The sequence below is a fragment of the Hemiscyllium ocellatum genome, chromosome 36 (genome assembly GCF_020745735.1).
Source record: "Hemiscyllium ocellatum isolate sHemOce1 chromosome 36, sHemOce1.pat.X.cur, whole genome shotgun sequence".
NCBI lineage: Eukaryota > Metazoa > Chordata > Chondrichthyes > Orectolobiformes > Hemiscylliidae > Hemiscyllium > Hemiscyllium ocellatum.
Window position 1 is genome coordinate 45,004,039 of NC_083436.1, and position 19,343 is coordinate 45,023,381.

The 19,343-nt window shown below is 45.8% G+C and overlaps 1 protein-coding gene across 5 annotated transcripts in view; it reads right to left on the minus strand.

Moving 5' to 3' along the window:
• Positions 1-1,548: 1,548 nt before the first annotated feature.
• Positions 1,549-19,343, minus strand: part of LOC132833383 (endothelial cell-specific chemotaxis regulator-like) — a 42,055-nt gene continuing 24,260 nt past the window's right edge. For 2 of the 5 annotated variants that reach the window (XM_060851614.1, XM_060851611.1), the window contains 6 exons: positions 16,239-16,307; positions 12,338-12,439; positions 9,194-9,218; positions 7,121-7,182; positions 3,058-3,118; positions 1,549-2,336 (listed from right to left, as the gene is read on the minus strand). In XM_060851614.1, coding sequence (XP_060707597.1) covers positions 2,321-2,336; positions 3,058-3,118; positions 7,121-7,182; positions 9,194-9,218; positions 12,338-12,439; positions 16,239-16,307 — 335 coding nt within the window. In that variant the 3' untranslated portion in view covers positions 1,549-2,320. Of the gene's footprint in view, positions 2,337-3,057; positions 3,119-7,120; positions 7,183-9,193; positions 9,219-12,337; positions 12,440-16,238; positions 16,308-16,577; positions 16,727-19,343 lie in introns of those variants that run through there. The other 3 variants (XM_060851615.1, XM_060851613.1, XM_060851612.1) reach the window with 3 other exon arrangements.

Here is a 19,343-nt window from a genome sequence, read left to right on the forward strand (position 1 = left end):
TGCAGCTCTCCTCTCAATATCTTTCAAAGTCAGTAAATTAAGTTGGCTTCAGACTGATTTTTTTTTGAAAAGTGAGACAGAGAACTCACAGCTGTTTATTGCGATGGTGTAGCGGTATCCTTCAGTTCTGGTTACTAACATCAGCTCAGGACCGAAGCCTGACAGTGGTGGTGGGTGAGTTATTGGAGGGGATTCGGAGGGACAGGATCGACATGTATTTGGAAAGGCAGGGACTGATTAGGGATAGTCAGCATGGCTTGGTGCTTGGGAAATCATGTCTCACTAACTTGATAGGCGAAGTCTTTTTCCTGGGGTGGGAGAGTCCAAAGGTAGAGGGCTTAGGTTTAAGGTGAGAGGGGAAAGAGTTAAAAGGGACCTAAGGGGCAACTTTTTCACACAGAGAGTGGTGTGTCCATGGAATGAGCTGCCAGAGGAAGTGGTACAATTCTCACATTAAAAGGCATCTGGATGGGTATATGAATAGGAAGGGTTTGGAGGGATATGGGCCAAGTGCTGGAAAATGACAATAAATGTGATTCACTTCAATTCAAATGGGATTAGATTAATTTAAGATATCTGGTTGGTGTGGATGTGTTGGACTGAGGGGTCTGTTGTGGTGCTGTACATCTATGTGACTCCAGGATTTGATTGTGAGGAGATATGATGGAATATAATGTGAGGAGATAGTAGAAAGAGTAGAGGAACTGAATATTATTTAAATTGGGAAAGACTATAAAGAAACTGCAATACAGAGGGATGTGAGAGTTCTTTGCATTATCACAAAAAGCTAGCATTGGTTGTCAGTGGTTAATAGAGAAGGTAAATGGAATGTTGGCCTTTTATTCAATTGGGAATGGAGTATATATGTGAGGAGGTTTTGCTAACACGATACAAGGTAATAGTCAGACCACAGCCAGAATGCTGTGACAGCTTTGTGGCTGTTCTCTCCGGAAGGACAGACTGGTATAGGAGGCACTCCAGACCGGGTTCACTCAGCTGACCCTGGGCATGGAGGGGCTGTCTCATGAGGAGCAGTTGGTAGGTCGGAGCTGTACTCACTGGAGTTTATAAGAATGGGAGGTGACCTTATTGGAACGTACATGGTTCTTAGGGAACCTGACAGGGGAGATGTGGAAAGGTTGTTTCTCGTTGTGGGAGAGTCCAGGAATTAATCTCAGAATAAGGAATCAGACATTTACACAGAGATAAGGAGGAATTTCTTGTCTCAAAGGGGAGTGAGCCTGTGGAATTCTTTACGGCAGAGGGCTGTCGCGGTTGCTAAGCAGACTCAAGTCTGAGAAAGTCAGATTTTCAATCAGGAAAGAAAATGGCAAGAAAATGGAGTTGAGGAACATCACCAGAGCAGCCATGATCTCAATGACTAGTGCATCGGACTTGATGGGCTGAATGGTCTGTTTCTATTCCTGCTTTTTTATTGAATTACGCTATTACCTTTCTAACCTTCTGTACCCCCAGCTGACTGCCCCCATGATGTGCTTTGGGGTTTGCTCTGTTAGCCCATGTAACATATACCAGAGAGAGCCAGGCTCATGGTGAATCAGGTATCTGGAAGTTTATTAACAACTAACAATCTAGGCTCAAATACTTTTCAGACTTATGTCTGAGAAGTCTGAGTCATACACTTTTGTAGGTTACTATAATATTTTATTCACAGCTGACTGGTTGATTACCAATTGAACATACAGAGAGTTCTTTCTGTTGGAGTATCACATGCTGTGATGCCATCCAGCTGCCTGGGTATGGATATAGTGCCCTTCTCAGATCTGTTCAATAACTCAACAGCTGCATAAAACAGTTGGGCTGAATGGCCTGTTTCAGGGTACTATACTTAATCTAATGAAGGTTAGAAGAATATGATTGTTAGCAATGCATCAGCAGGAACACTGGACAAGATTCAACTGGAAATAACTCCAGGCAATTGCTAACACAATAAATTCAATTATCAGAATTAGGACAAGACTCATCACTTAGTGCCTAAGAAGGAAATAATTGCTGCTCGATGAGTGTTTAATACAGACCTGTAAGGGTCTGTGCTCCAAAATACATCAGCAGTCCTGTCAGTCATGGTTAACTCTGAGATTTCTGTAAATGCTCTGAAATTGGGATGATTTTTGTGGGTAACTCAACAATATCACAATCAAAATTCTGTTGAGCGTTGTTGTAATAAATCAATTAAACATCACGTGGTTTCAAAGATTCATTTCAAGTTCCCGATTTGGAATGAAGCTCCTTCAAGTGGCCATGTGTGGATGTGATTTGATTGTCCTGTGTATAACCACGGTCAGTCTAGAGAAATTCGTTATTGATTGTGGATCCTGCAACAAAATAAAGTAGGCAATAAGATGCAAAAATAACAGAAACAAAGATTAACTAATGAATGCATTGAATAATAAATGTACAACCCTCTGTTGGAGCTGGTATTTAACCAGTTTCACCAGGCTCTGGCTTGTTAAAAGCCACTAGAGTCACCCGACCTCCCACTCCCATAGCATCATCCTAGAGGATTCAGTTCCTGTGAAGTCCCTTACCCCCTCGCTAACCATCTCCTGCTCTCAGCTCTCATACAGTCATTCAGCCACAGACCCTTCGATCCATCCAGTCTATGCCAACCATAATCCCAAACTAAACCAGTCCCAGCTGCCTGACCTGGCCCATATTCCTCTGAACCTTTCCTATTCATCTACTTCACTTTTAAACATTGTAACCGCACCCTCTGAGGAAGAGCGCCTCCTCAGCAGAACAATGCTGATCATCCCCAGCCCAGTCCCTAGCATGAGCTCATTCTTCTATTCCCTTTCCACCTGCATTCCCCCCACCCCACCTTGACTCACTTCACAACCACCCCCTTCTGCAAGGGAACACCGAAGACCCCACTGACACCTTATATTACGCCACCCCCTTTATTCTAGTGTTGGGATACTAACTCCTGTAACAGCTCTTTTAACAGAGGCATAGGTTCACTTTGCTTACAATTCCTTTCTATAAGCATTCTACACGATCTCAGTGCTAACTACAATAAACAGGACCGTCACTTACTGAGCACAATCCTCGACCTTTCCATTTTCCGCAACATTATCTTTCCAGAACGTTCCTTTACCTGCAACGGTCAGAGAGCATCCAAGGGGAAGGATGTCAAGACAATGGCCATGCAAATCTGGGACAATCTTACGGAGAAAACGTTGGAGAAACTCAGCAGGTCTGGCAGTATCAATGGAGAGAGAAACACAGTTAATGTTCCATGCCTGGTCTGGCTCTTCTCCAGATGTTCTAAACTCAAAATCAGACTCTGAACATTAACTCTGCTTCTCTCTCCACAGATACTGCCAGACCTGCAGAGTTTCTGCAGCGTTCTCAGATTTCCAGCATCTGTGCTGGTTTGCAAAATATTTTCCAAATCTTTAGCCCATTACTGACTTTTGTATTTTGCTCAGATGCCTCCTCAATGATGTTGACTCAGCATGCACTAGAAGCTGCAGCTCAGAAGGCTCTTGTGGTGGAGTGGTAGTGTCCCTAGGTCTGAGCTAGGAGAACTGGTTCAAATCCTACTGGGTGGATAGGCCATACTAAATTGCCCTTAGTGTTCAGGGATGTACAAGCTGAGTGGGTTAGCCACGGGAAACATAGGGTTACAGGGATAGAGTAGCGGAGTGGATCTGGGTGGGATACTCTTTGGAGGGTCAGTGTGGACTCAATGGGTTGAATGGCCTGCTTCCACACTATATCGGTTCTATGATTCTATGATCTGAGTGTCTTATTCAGCCGTTTTAGTGGATAGTTAGTTCAGAATCACATTGCTGTGGGTCTGAGTCACATATAGACTGGTCAACGGCAGCAAATTCCCTTCCCTGAAGGACATTAGTGAACCACATGGGTTATTACAGTAATCAATAGTGATTACATGATCATCATTCGGTTAGTCTTTAATTGCATTTTGTTTGGTAAATTTAAAGTGTACCATCTGCAGGCAGGCCTGGATAGACATCTTGATGACACCACACTGAGGTGTTGCCTCTTTTTAGTCTCTCACTCAACACAAATTAAACTAGTTTTTGTTTAAATTGACCAAACACTCGGTAATGTCGTTTAACCTAGACTAACCGAAAACACAACACATCCCTGACCTTCAATCCATCCCAATGTTTGTATATCCCCGCGGAGGTGAACATTCCTCACTTCGGGCTTGATCAGCAAAATCTCATTTTCATTGAGTTGATGGGGAAGGTTTCTCTCCACGGGGACCAATGAGTTTTCTGCCATACCACCTGCCCCATCCCCATGGCACTCATCTTGTCCAGTGTTACTTGCTGTAGTTGGGAGAACTCTCCTGTGACCAGATATCCCAGAATAGACTGGAATCCCTGGCACCAGGACCCTGTTTGAATGCAGTTGGGCACCTGGACAGTGCTGGTCATCCAAAATTACCTCTTACCATTACCCTATGGGCACAGTTGGCACAGACCAGCGTTTCTCCCGGCACTGAGCCAGGACTGACAGCTCATCACACACTGCTGTACCCTCGGAGCCCCAGCACCAGAGCTCACCGCCTGTCCCTACGCTCCCAGCTTACTGCTCACTCCCCCATACCCACAGCAGCTTCTTCTCATGTTCAACATGGGGCCATTGCATTGAGGGAAACCTTCAAACAATTCACAACATTAACCTTTATTTACAACTATCAAAAGCCATCAAAGTTCAAACGGAAACTGCATTGCACTCCTTGAAATCAAACAAACTGCTGACGTACTGAGCAGCCAGTTTGTTTACAGCCAATGAGGGTTTACTGCATCCAACTGTCACCTACTGGATGCCAGGTTAACCCAGTTTGGTCTTGGCAGTGCCCACACTCTGATCAGGCAGAAGGTGATCGTCCTCCCTCAGGACACTGCTCCTGCTCTCCCAGTTCCTCCATCATATCCCATCATTGCCCCCACACACCCACACACCCACACACCCACACACCCCCACACACACCCCCACACACACCCCCACCCACACCCACACACACCCACACCCACACCCACACACACCCACACACCCCCACACCCCCACACACACACTCACTCACACAGACACACACACAGACACACTCACACACAGACACACACTCACTCACACACACCCACACCCATACATACCCACACACAGACACACATACTCACTCACACAGACACACACACACACACCCACACCCACACACACACACACTCACTCACACAGACACACACACACACACCCACACCCACACACACACTCACTCACACAGACACAGACACACACACACACACACACCCACACACACACTCACTCACACACACCCACACCCATACACACCCACACACACACACACACTCACTCACACACACCCACACACCCTCTTGCACACACACCCACACACAGACACACACACACTCACTCACACACACCCACACACAGACACACACAGACACTCACTCACACACACCCACACACAGGCACACAAACAAACACACCCACACCCACACACTCACTCACACACACACCCACACACTCACATGCACATACACCCACACACAGACACACACACACTCATACACAGCCACACACAGACACACACACACACACACTCACATGCACATACACCCACACACAGACACACACACACTCATACACAGCCACACACAGACACACACACACACCCACACACCCACACCCACACACACACACTCACTCACTCACACACACCCACACCCACACACACACACTCACTCACTCACACACACCCACACACTCACATGCACATACACCCACACACAGACACACACACACTCACACACACCCACACACAGACACATACCCACATACCCAAACCCACGCACACACTCACTCATACACCCCCCCCACACACACACCCACTCACACACACTCACACACAGACGCACACACACACACACACACACCCACACACAGGCACACAAACAGACACACACACACTCTCACACACACACCCACATACCCACACACACTCACACACCCACTCATACACATCCACACACACACCCCCACACATACACCCACTCACACACCCCCACACACACCCCCAAACACACACACACACACTCACTCACACACAGACATACAAATAGACACACACACACTCTCACACACACACCCACATACCCACACACACATGCACACACTCACTCATACACACCCACACACACACCCACAAGCACTCACTCACACACGCCCACACAGCCACATTCACACACACACCACACACACACAGCCACATTCACACACTCACTCACACACCCTCCCTCCACACACACACTCACCCACATTCAGCCACACACACACACACATACACACATTCACTCACACCTTCCCCCACACATTCACACACACACACTCACACCCATATACACACACCCTCCCCCAAAACACACACTCACCCACATTCACAGACACACATACATAACACACACATACAACCTTCCTACACACACATGCACATATACACACATCCTCCCTAAACACACATTCAGCCACATGCACATTCACACACTCACCCACACACACTCACACTCACACACACAACCTTCCTACACACACATGCACGTATACACACACCCTCCCTACACACACACACTCATCCACATTCACACACATACACACTCATCCATATTCACACACACACACACCAACACACAGGCACACACTCACACATGCACACTCACACACACCATTCCCACACACACACATATACATACACATACATACACTCATGTACACACCCTGCCCACACTTACACAAACACACACTTTCTCATATACCACCACACACACCCTCACATACCAACACACTCCCGTCCCCCATACAAACATACTTACACTCACACACACAAACATACTTACACTCACACACACACACAAACATACTTACACACACCAGGGAACTCATTTTCTATGGGGTCCACTTGGCAAACATCGTTCCAATCAGTACAAGTCCTAACGTCCTAGAGCTGACCATCTCTGTGTGTTAACTCCAAGCTGACCTCACTTCTTGGCTGCTGCATTAGGAATGACTCTGATTAGACAGTCTCTACGGAAACAGCTCCTACCTGCATCAGTATCAGTCATCCGTACAGAGATGAGGGTCACCTGGTCTCGAACCGCAGTGGATCTGCATTTATCGTGTGGAAGAGACAGACACATTCAGAGATGAAATCAGAATGACAAAATCCAACTACATAATAGACCCATCTTAACTCAGCTGCTCATTCTATATCTCTCAGCCTTTTTAACAATGTTCATTGTTAGTTAAACTATCCCTGAGGAGCATGTTGGGGTTTTCATCAGATTTTGTTTTGAGGTGAATGAGTTAGAGAGCTTCCAGTAGACAGCTCTGATCATTGGGAACACGGCCTTTAAATTCCTGAGGGAAAAGGGACAACAAGATTCGTTTAACCCAGATATAAACTGGAAAAGTCCGATTGGTGCTAATATCCTGGATGAGGAGTTCATTAAATTGTTTTGAGATTATTTCTTAGAGTATCATCTTCTGGAACCAGCCGGAGAGCAGGATATAATAGACTTGGTTTTGTATAATGTAGTAGGATTAATTAATGACCTCAGGGTAAAGGCACCCCGACATAGCAGCAACCACAACATGACTAAATTTTATATCCATCATGCAAACAAGAAGATTGGCTCTAAATCTAATAATTTACCCTTAAATAAGAGCAGCTATACAGGCAGAAACCTTAGCTAGCTGAAGTGAACGGGCATTCTTGGCTAGGGATAGATGTAATGGCAGATATTTATGGAGACATTTCAGAATATTCCGATGATGTACACTCCTATAATAAAGGAATATTCTAAACAGAGGACCCACCATCCATAGTTTGCTAAAGAAGTTAGGAGAAAGATCAGACTTAAGGAAACAGCATATAATTGCAGAAAGGTGAGGGTCGGCTCAGATCATTGATCAGAATATAAGGATTGCTAGAGAATGGCTAAAAGGTTAACTCAGGAACAAGTGCCAATTGGCTGACAGGAAGTGAGCTAGTAATGTAAAATAAATTTCTGTAAGAATCTGTAAAGAAAAAGAACAAGTAAAGTGAGCCATCTCCATTTGCCTTTGAACTGAATGTCTCACTTTCAAAGGGCAGTTAGGAACCAACCCCATTGCTGTGGGTCTGGAGTCATGTGTAGGCCAGACTGGGTCAAGATGGCGGATTTACCTCCCTCTAGGACATTAATGAACTCAATAGGTTTTTATGACAACTAATGAGAGGTTCATGTTTATCGTCACTGGGACTAATTTTATGTCCCTGATTAACTTTATCTCCATGATTAATTAAATGAGTTTAAACTTCATCAGCAGCTACGCTGGGATTTGATCCTATTCCTGAGGGTATGAGCCAGGGCCTCTGGATTACGCGCTCAGTGACGTCACCTCTAACATCACCACCTCCCCCAGTTCGTGCTTTACAAAAGATGTTGAAAAGTTGGTGAAATGTTCTCCACCACGCCCATTCAGTGATACAATGCTGCCTCGCTGTATCATAAGGAACCAAGCGTGTTGGCAGGAATTGTAGCTGTCACTACAGCAATGTCACAGTTAGTCAGAGTTCCTCACTCTGACTCAATGGATTCTCCAAATAAACATTGATGGAATTGGCTCACACAGCAGGATCACCTCCCAGGAATGAACAGGCAGTAGGATGTTTGACAGTATCCCTTATCCCTACAGTGTGGAAACAGGCCCTTCGGCCCAACAAGTCCACACCCAACCCTCCGAAAACTGTCCCACCCAAACCCATTCCCCTATATTTAACTCTGACTAATGTACCTAACCCACACATCCCTGAACGCTATGGGTAATTGAGCATGACCAACTCACCCTAACCTGCACATCTGTGGATTGTGGGAGGAAGCCCACACACACAGACACGGGGAGAATGTACAAACTCCACACAGACAGTCACCCGAGGGTGGAATTGAACCCAGGTCCCCGACGCTGTGAGGCAGCAGTGCTAACCACTCTGTAACAGTTAATAAAGAGTTGCCCATTATTCACCTACAGTGTGACAGTTTGAACTATGAGCTTTAACCACAGATTCTGTCCCCTATCACTCTTCTCTGCCTACTTGCCAAACAGAACCCATTATTTTAGCAATAATGATACTCACTGCTGCGAAGTGATGTCTTTTGCCTCTGTTTAAACAACAGAAATAAAATATTTTACGTTGTGGAAATGATAAGTGAAACTGAATAAAGCAGAGTTACTCTGATATACTGCACTCCCAAACTGATCTGATGTCAATCCCAAACCCTGGAACTGTCTTGCAGACTGGGACTGCTGGTCACTCTGAGACAGATCACATCTTCCGATCACTCCTAGTGTCTGGCTTTACCGTTGGATTGAATTCCCGTCACCCTGGGGAATGGAATTGGGTGCAGAGGCCCCGGTACCCACCGCTGACCCTTCCCCCCCGCACCATGTTTTTATGCCCAAGGGGGACGCTGTGAGGGGGGTATGCGCCTGCAGCTGACAGATGCCCTCAAGTGACCTCTTCCTACCCAAGATTTCCATTTGTTGTGGGAGGGCCAGAGCCAAGGGTAAGGTCCACAGACTGGGGTGAGGGGGTTGCGGGAGGGGTGTGTGTGGGGGGGTGAGGGGGTTGTGGGGTTGCTGGGGTGAGGAGGTTGTTGGGGGTGAGGAGTTTGAGGGGGGGGAGGGTTGCAGGACGTGAGGGGGTTGTGGGGGGTGAGGGGGTTGCTGAGGTGAGGGGGTTGCTGGGGTGAGGGGGTTGTGGGGGGTGAGGGGGTTGGAGGGGGTGGGAGGGTTGCAGGACGTGAGGGGGTTGTGGGGGGGGTGAGGGGGTTGCGGGGGTGAGGGGGTTGTGGATTTCCTTCCTGAAACCCCCAAGCGATCAGATGCCTTTAGCCTAAGATTTATCCAGCAGCTATTGCCCTGTCCCAAATAGTTGCCCCTTGAGAAGGTGGGGGTGAGCTGCCTACTTGAACCGCTGCAGCCCACAATGCCCTTGGGGAGAGAATTCCCGGATTTTGATCCAACGACACTGAAAGAACAGTGATATATTTCCAAGTCGGGATGGTGAGTGGCTCGGAGGGGAACCTGCAGGGCGTGGTGTTCCCATGTACCTGCTGCCCCAGTCCTTCTGGATGGAAGTGGTCATGGGTTTAGCAGATAATATTTGACGATCTTTGGTGAGTTTCTGCAGTGTATCTTGTAGAAAGTACACACTGCTGCTACTGCTACGGTGATGGAGGGAGTGGATGTTGTCGTTGGTGGGGGTAGTGACAGACAAGCTGCTTTGTCCTGGATGGTGTTGAGCTTTGGGAGGACTGCACTCATCCAGACAGCTAGACACAGACACCACTGTAGAGAATGCAGGCACTCACCTCACACTGCCACAATGTTCCAGGACATCTCCTTATTGAGTGTGACCCCGCACTCCTACCTTGCTCTGCTGGTCTCCCCTTATAGAGGCTTATAAAACCATGAGGGGCATGGATAGGATAAACAGATAAAGTCTCTTCCCTGGGGTCGGGGAGTCCAGAACTAGAGGACACAGGTTTAGGGTGAGAGGGGAAAGATATAAAAGAGACTTAAGGGGCAACTTTTTCACTCAGAGGATGGTACGTGTATGGAATGAGCTGCCAGAGGATGTGGTGGAGGCTGGTACAATTGCAACATTTAAAAGGCATCTGGATGGGTATATGAATAGGAAGGGTTTGGAGGGATATGGGCCGGGTGCTGGCAGGTGGGACTAGATTGGGTTGGGATATCTGGTCAGTATGGATAAGTTGGACCGAAGGGTCTGTTTTCGTGCTGCACATCTCTATGACTCTATGACACCATCAGATTGTAATCGCCATTAAACTGACACAAACAGGCCCCATCCAAACAGGAAGTTCAGGCCTCACACTCAGGCCACTCAGGAGTTTGATGAGGAGCCATTGTCACTGCCAGATAGCAGTCTACTCTCTCAACTGGATCAGTCACGAGCTTTGAAGCTTTTCAATGCAGTTGTTCATTTTGGAAGGAAGAACAAAAGAACAGAATATTATTTAAATGAAGAAAAACTACAGAATGCTGCAAGCACAGAGGGACTTGTGGGGCGTGGGGGCAATTTGTACATGAAACACAGAAAGCTAGCACACAGGGGCAGCAGGTAATCAGGAAGGGTCATGGAATGCTGGTCCTTATTTCAAGGAGGTTGGAGTATAAGAGGAGGGAGGTCTTACAACAACTGTACAAGGAGCTGGGGAGACCATGTCTGGAGCACTATGAGCAGGTCTGGTCCATTATTTAATTGGAGGTTGTTCACAGAGGTTCATGAGGATGGTCCCTAGTATGGAGAGATCCTCTTATACACAAAGATTAAACAGGTTGGGGCTCTACTGACTGGAGTTGAGAAGAATGAGAGGTGATCCCATTGATACATATCGGATTCTGAAGGGGCTGGACAGGGTCAATACTGAGAGGGTGTTCCCCGTCATGGGAGAGTCTGGGACTAGAGGGTACAGTCTCAGAATAGAGGGGCACTAATTTAAGATGGAGATGGGGAGGAATTTATTCTTCCTGAGGGTTGTGAGTCTTTGGAACTCCTGGCCACAGAGAGGCGTGGGGCAGAGTCCCTGTGAATATTTAAGGCTGAGATAGAGAGATTCTTGATTAGTCAGGGAATTGAGGGTTACGGGAAATAATTCAGGGTGCTAGATGTGAGGAATGTTGGATTAGCCATGATCCTAATGATGGAGGAGCAGGCTTGATGGGCCGATTGGCCCACTGCTCCTCCTGACTCTCCTGTTTCTATCTGTCAGCCAGGGCTCCCTGATTGGACCCGGTTAACAGCCCCAGTCAGGGAACTCTGATACTCTGGAGTCCCACTGGCTGGCATCGTTTCAGATTCTGCAGAAATTGACGGGAGATTAGAATGTGGAGAATAAAAGGGGGACTAACATTCCTTCTCCATATCTGATGATGAACAGTAATCATTGAGTCACACAGCATAGAAGAAGGCTATTTGGTCCTTTGTATCAGTGCTAGCTCCTCCAGTCAGACTCCTCTGTACTTCCCGTAGCTCGGCATTTGTCTCCTCTCCAGGAACTCAATCAATAAACATGTGCTAATGACCAGCAATGTCTTCACTAAACCCATCTAAAAGAGGCAATAGATGAGAAAGGATACAATAGTGGGCAGTGGGGAGATAGTAATTATGTTCAATGAGGGACAACGAGAGGTTTATAGGATTCCAATATTCTTTAGTGGTTTTGAACAGATGCTTAGAAAGGTCTTACTGTACCTCGCTTTTGCTTTCGATAATTTCTGCATTTGAATCGCAGAACAATGAGACCAATCAGAACCAGCATTGCAATGACAAGGAGTAGTACCAGAAGAAGGTTTTCTGAAATAATAGAAATTGGGGATAATTGTTAGCGCCGACAAGCTACACACCAGATGGTCTGAGTGAACGTAGCACCATTAACACTGTCCCTTTCACAAGGAGGAGAACGATACAAGTTACATTTCAATAGCACTTCCCACAAACACAAGGCGCTCCCCAGACAGTGGAGTACACTCACTGCGATCAAACAAACAGCCGAGGAAGCTGGAAATCAGAAACAAAATCAGAAACTGCTGGAGAATCTCAGCAGGTGTGTCAGCACCCTGGGAGAGAAAGCAGAGTTAACATTCCAGGTCCAGTGACTCTTGTTCAGAACTGAAAGTAGTTCTGAAGAAGGTTCGATGGACTTGAAATATTAACTCTGTTTCTCTCTCCACAGATGCTGCCAGACCTGCTGAGATTCTCCAGCAACTTCTGTTTTACTTTTCTGGAAATAGTCACTGCCATTATGGAGGAAATGACTGCACAGCGAGGTAAGATCCCACAAACAGCAATGTGATACGGCTAGCAGAAAGTGAGGACTGCAGATGCTGGACATCAGAGTCAAGAGTGTGGTGGCTACAAGCCTCGTTCCTGATGAAGGGCTTCGGCCCGCAACGTCGATTCTCCTGCCCCTCGGATGCTGCCTGACCTGCTGTGCTTTGTGGTCTGACTGTCTCAGTGGTGTCACTGATAATGATTGAGGGATAAATATTGGCCCCAGGGACAGCTCCTCCACATTCCTCCTGCTCTTGTTCCAAATTGAGGCTGTGGGATTCTCTGTAACTACTCCAAACACCAGACTGGGATATCAAGGCTTCGGAGAGGAGATTCTCCACAAAGGGGGAAGGAATGAGGAATTCCAGTTCCCGGGAGAGACTGGAAATGCTGGAACTGTTCTCCTTGGAGTAGGGAGGGTTAAGAGAGATTTATCAGAGATGGTCGATAGCCAAGACGGGATCTCATTCTGTAACCAAGGACAAACTGTCCCCATTGGCAGGGAGTTGAAAATTAGAAGATGCAGATTGAAGGGAATTGGCAAAACAGTCAGAGGTGATCTGAGGGTAATTTCTATTTACAGAATCAGTTATCCATTCTGGAATGAGGGATATGGGGGGGAGGGAGGGGGGAGGAATAGTGGGAGGGGGAACTAATGGGGTCGTTCTCTTAAAGAGCTGGTGCAGGTACAATGAGCTGTATGACCTCCTTCTGTGATCATAAAATCCCCACAGTGTGGAAACAGCCATTCAGCCCATCGAATCCACACCTGACCCTCCAAAGAGCATCCAACTCAAACTCAGCCCCCCCCCCACCATCCCCCCCACCCCCACCATGTAACACTGCATTTCCCTATGGCTAATGCACCGAGCCCACACATCCCTGAACACTATGGGGCAATTTAGCATGGCCAATCCACCCCAACCTGCACGTAGAGTCATAGAGATGTACAGCACGGAAACAGACCCTTCGGTCCAACTCATCCATGCCGACCAGATATCCCAACCCAGTCTAGTCTCACCTGCCAGCACCCGGCCCATATCCCTCCAAACCCTTCCTATTCATATACCCATCCAAATGCCTTTTAAATGTTGCAATTGTACCAGCCTCCACCACTTCCTCTGGCAGCTCATTCCATACACGTACCACCCTCTGTGTGAAAAAATTACTTCTTAGGTCTCTTTTATATCTCACCCTAAACCTATGCCATCTAGTTCTGGACTCCCCCACCCCAGGGAAAAGACTTTCTCTATTTACGCTATCCATGCCCCTCATGATTTTAAAAACCTCTATAAGGTCACCCCTCAGCCTCCAACACTCCAGGGAAAACAGCCCCAGCCTGTTCAGCCTCTCCCTGTAGCTCAAATCCTCCAACCCTGGCAACATCCTTGTAAATCTTTTCTGAACCCTTTCAAGTTTCACAACATCCTTCCAACAGGAAGACCAGAATTGTATGCAATATTCCAACAGTGGCCTAACCACTGTCCTGTACAGCCGTAACATGACTTCCCAACTCCTATACTCAATACCCAGCATCCAGCACTTCCACCTCTGTAATATGGACATTTTTCATCTTTGGACTGTGGGAGGAAACCAGAGCACCCAGAGCAGACACAGGGAGAATGTGCCAACTCCACACAGATAGCTGCCTGGCGTTGGAATCAAACCCAGGTCCCTGGCACTGTGAGGCAGCAGTGCTAACCACTAACCCACCATGCTGTAAGGACATATCTTCAACCTGAACCTTAATAATATGATCATTAGAAATGTGACTCCAAAAGATCAATAATCTGGACCATTATTATTACGGAATAATCATTCACTTGAACCCCAACAGTATGGTGATTATTATCATAAATCCTACTATTAATTAATCTGAGCTCCTGTAACAGTGATAACACGCACATATCTCACTGTAATATTGTGATCACCCAAAATTGCCAGAATGTTTTCTTGGAAAACATTATTAAATCTGTCAGACACAACTTGTTTCTAAAAATTCCAGTTCAAGATCCTTACTAAAGCTTTTATCCAGCACCAAGTAAAGATAATTTCTAAAAAGTGTTGAACTGGATGCGGTAATTGGGAATATTATACAAGTGAGAGCCCTGACACAGGGTTGGGAGTTGAGAACAAATTAGAATATTGGATGTTCCTCCCCATGCTTCTCATTTTCTGACCATTTATTGTGGTTATTTGACATTACCTGTCATTTCATTTGTGTTTTATTCTTCTGTTGTAGAAGTTTTAAAACTCTCGACCTGAACTCACTCAAAGCAACAATCAGGGAGGTGAACTGGATGTTTTCCCCTGGTTCTAACGCAGAGTGTTTCGAAAGAGTGCCAGCATATCAGATCCAGCTGTGTAGATTTCTACCTGGGCTACATTTCTAACCGAGAAAAATGTGGAAAAGTAAGAATTGACACAACAGTAAAAAGGGTCCCAAGAGACAATACCTTCACATCAGGAAACTCAACTTCCACCACATGATCTTGAATTTGATCCCAGTGGATCTTGCAGGAAACAAGGAGTTGATCTCTAACGGATTTGTATAGAATATTGTCATATCTCTCCATTACCCTAATGTGGAAGTGTTTTGTGGATATTATTAATTTATTTGTCCTTATATAGTCATTAATGGGGATTGACACGTTTTACAACTGAGAAACATGAAATATTTGGGGCATCACTTTTATTGAATCAACTGAGTGAGAATAAAGTCACAATCATTACATTGTGAGCACCAGATTGGTATTGATAATAACTCACTTACAAACAATTTGTTATCAGAAAAACACAAGAATGTAAACATGACCACACCTAATGATCTTAGAACTCTCGCTGGAATCACTAAAGACTCAGCAGTTAGACCATGAGCAGAGATTGTAAACACTAGTCTAACACTCAAAAGTCAGAGGTTAAGAGATGATTGAACTGTTTAGGATTTTGAAGGGAGTGTAAACTCTCAAGGAGTTGTGAACAAGGGAACATTATCAGAGTCAGGATAGGGGTTCAGAAAGGTTCCTACACACAAACGATGCTCTGAGGCACAGGGCTGTCTCAGACTATGTGGAGTAGATGAGAGCTCAGTGACTGATTTTAATGAGTGATTGATAAGATTGTGTCTGATCGAAAGGATATCAAGGGCTATGAAACCACGAAGAGGAGATATCTATTGGCCATGGCCTTCCCTGAGTGACGTCTATGACTCCCCTGGTCCTACATGTTGTAAATATCAATTCATTCAACACACAGTTCTCCCAAACTGCCCCTTCCCCCTCCCTCCCTCCCAGCACTAATGTGGAAAATTAATGGTTCTTACTAGCTGTGGAAGAACTCCCAAATGGAGCTCTGCTTGAGCTTGACTCATTCCAGGAAGATGGAGGCGGTCCTAGTGATATCAGAAATAACACAATCTTAAAATATAGATTATCACACCAGAGAACAGAACCAGAAACATCGAGGTCAACACAACCTTCCCAGTCATTCTACTTTCATCTAAATCAAGTTTAGAGATCTGATCCTAATGTGAATCAATGTGAAAACATTCAGAAATGCAACCACAAATTGATTAAAATTAACCCACAGGGACAGAGATGCTCCTAACAAAATGTATTTATGATGGAAACACATTTCAATAAACCAAAATGAACGCTATTACCGAATGATTCAGCACAGGAGACCATTTAACCCATCATGCCAGTACTGGTTCCTTTGAAAAGCTGTTGTACTGATCTCACTCTTCTGTTTTCCCCTGTAGCTCTGAAATTTATATGTCTCGGAATGATTTCTCTGATTCCTTTTTGAACGTTCCCATTGACCCTGCTCCCCTCCACCCCCTCCTTTCCAGACACTGGGCCCCTGAGCACAATAGCCCAGTGCACTAGGGCTAGCCTTCACTCCCCACGTTGGTATTTACGCCAATTATCCTGAGTGGAAATAACTCGACCCTGACTGTTCCGCTAAATTCCGGCTGTGAGAAGCAGTGAATCAAATCCATAAGAATCAGGGCAACTGATGAATTTGTTCAGAACCAGCTGAAAGGGGCAGCTCCGAAAAGTAACAATCAACTCAAATTGCAGAATAAATCTCCAGCCTCACACTTCTCAGTGTCAAAGACTTCTTTGAACATAATGTCAGAGCAAGTTACTGCAGATGTTGGAATCTGTACAAAAAACAACAAATGCTGGAGATCACAGCGGGTCAGGCAGCATCCAGGGAGAGGGAGCAAGCTAATGTTTCGAGTCTGAATGACATAACTCTGATGAAGTGTCATAGAGTCATAGAGATGTACAGCATGGAAACAGACCCTTCGGTCCAACCCGTCCATGCCGACCAGATATCCCAACCCAATCTAATCCCACCTGCCAGCACCTGACCCATACCCCTCCAAACCCTTCCTATTCATATACCCATCCAGATGCCTTTTAAATGTTGTAATTGTACCAACCTCCACCACATCCTCCGGCAGCTCATTCCATACACGTACCACCCTCTGTGAAAAAATTGCCCCGTGGGTCTCTTTTATATCTTTCCCCTCTCACCCTAAACCTATACCATCTAGTTCTGGACTTCCCCACCCCAGGAAAGAGACTTTGTCTATTTATCCTATCCATGCCCCTCATAATTTTATAAACTTCTCTAAGATCACCCCTCAGCCTCCGACGCTCCAGGGAAAACAGCCCCAGCCTATTCAGCCTCTCCCTATAGCTCAAATCCTCCAACCCTGGCAACATCCTTGTAAATCTTTTCTGAACCTTTCAGGTTTCACAACATCTTTCCGATAGGAAGGGGACCAGAATTGCACACAATATTCCAACTGTGGCCTAACCAATGTCCTGTACAGCCGTAACATGACTGCCCAACTCCTGTACTCAATACTCTGACCAATAAAGGAAAGCATACCAAACGCCTTCTTCACTATCCGATCTATCTGCGACTCCACTTTCAAGGAGCTATGAACCTGCACTCCAAGGTTTCTTTGTTCAGCAACACTCCCTAGGACCTTACCATTAAGTGTATAAGTCCTGCTAAGATTTGCTTTCCCAAAATGCAGCACCTCGCATTTATCTTGAATTAAACTCCATCAGCCACTTCTCAGCCCATTGGTCCATCTGGTCTAGATCCTGTTGTAATCTGAGGTAACCCCCTTCGCTGTCCATTTCACCTCCAAGTTTGGTGTCACCTGCAAACTTACTAATTGTGCTGCCGATGTTCACATGCAAATCATTTATGTAAATGATGAAATATAGTGGACCCAGCACTGATCCTTGTGGCACTCCACTGGTCACAGGCCTCCAGTCTGAAAAACAACCCTCCACCACCACCCTCTGTCTTCTACCTTTGAGCCAGTTCTGTATCCAAATGGCTAGTTCTCCCTGTATTCCGTGAGATCTACCTTGCTAATCAGTTTCCCATGGGGAACCTTGTCGAACGCCTTACTGAAGTCCATATAGATCACATCTACTGCTCTACCCTCATCAGTCCTCTTCGTTACTTCTTCAAAAAACTCAATCAAGTTTGTGACACATGATTTCCCACACACAAAGCCATGTTGACTATCCCTAATCAGTCCTTTCCTTTCAAATACATGTACATCCTGTCCCTCAGGATTCCCTCCAACAACTTGCCCACCACAGATGTCAGACTCACCGGTCTATAGTTCCCTGGCTTGTCTTTACCGCCCTTCTTAAACAGTGGCACCACGTTTGCCAACCTCCAGTCTTCCGGCACCTCACCTGTGACTATCGATGATACAAATATCTCAGCAAGAGGCCCAGCAATCACTTTTCTAGCTTCCCACAGAGTTCTAGGGTACACCTGATCAGGTCCTGGGGATTTATCCACTTTTGTGTATTTCAAGACATCCAGCACTTCCTCCTTTATAATATGGTCATTTTTCAAGGTGTCACCATTTATTCCCCTATATTCTTTATCTTCCATGTCCTTTTCTACAGTAAATACTGATGCAAAATACTTGTTTAGTGTCTCCCCATCTCCTGTGGCTCCACACTAAGGCTGCCTTGCTGATCTTTGAGGGGCCCTATTCTCTGTCTAGTTACTCTTAATGTATTAATAAAAACCCTTTGAATTCTCCTTCGTTCTATTTGCCAAAGCTATCTCAGCCTTTTTGCCCTCCTGATTTCCCTCTTAAGTATACTCCTACTGCCTTTATACTCCTCTTAGGATTCACTCGATCTATCTATACCTTACATATGCTTCCTTCTTTTTCTTAACCAAACCCTCAATTTCTTTCATTATCCAGCATTCCCTATACCTACCAGCCTTCCCTTTCACCCTAACAGGAATATACTTTCTCTGGATTCTTGTTATCTCATTCCTGAAGGCTGCTCATTTTCCAGACGTCTCTTTACCTGCGAACATCTGCCCCCAATTAAGTTTTGAAATGTCATGCCTGGTACCGTCA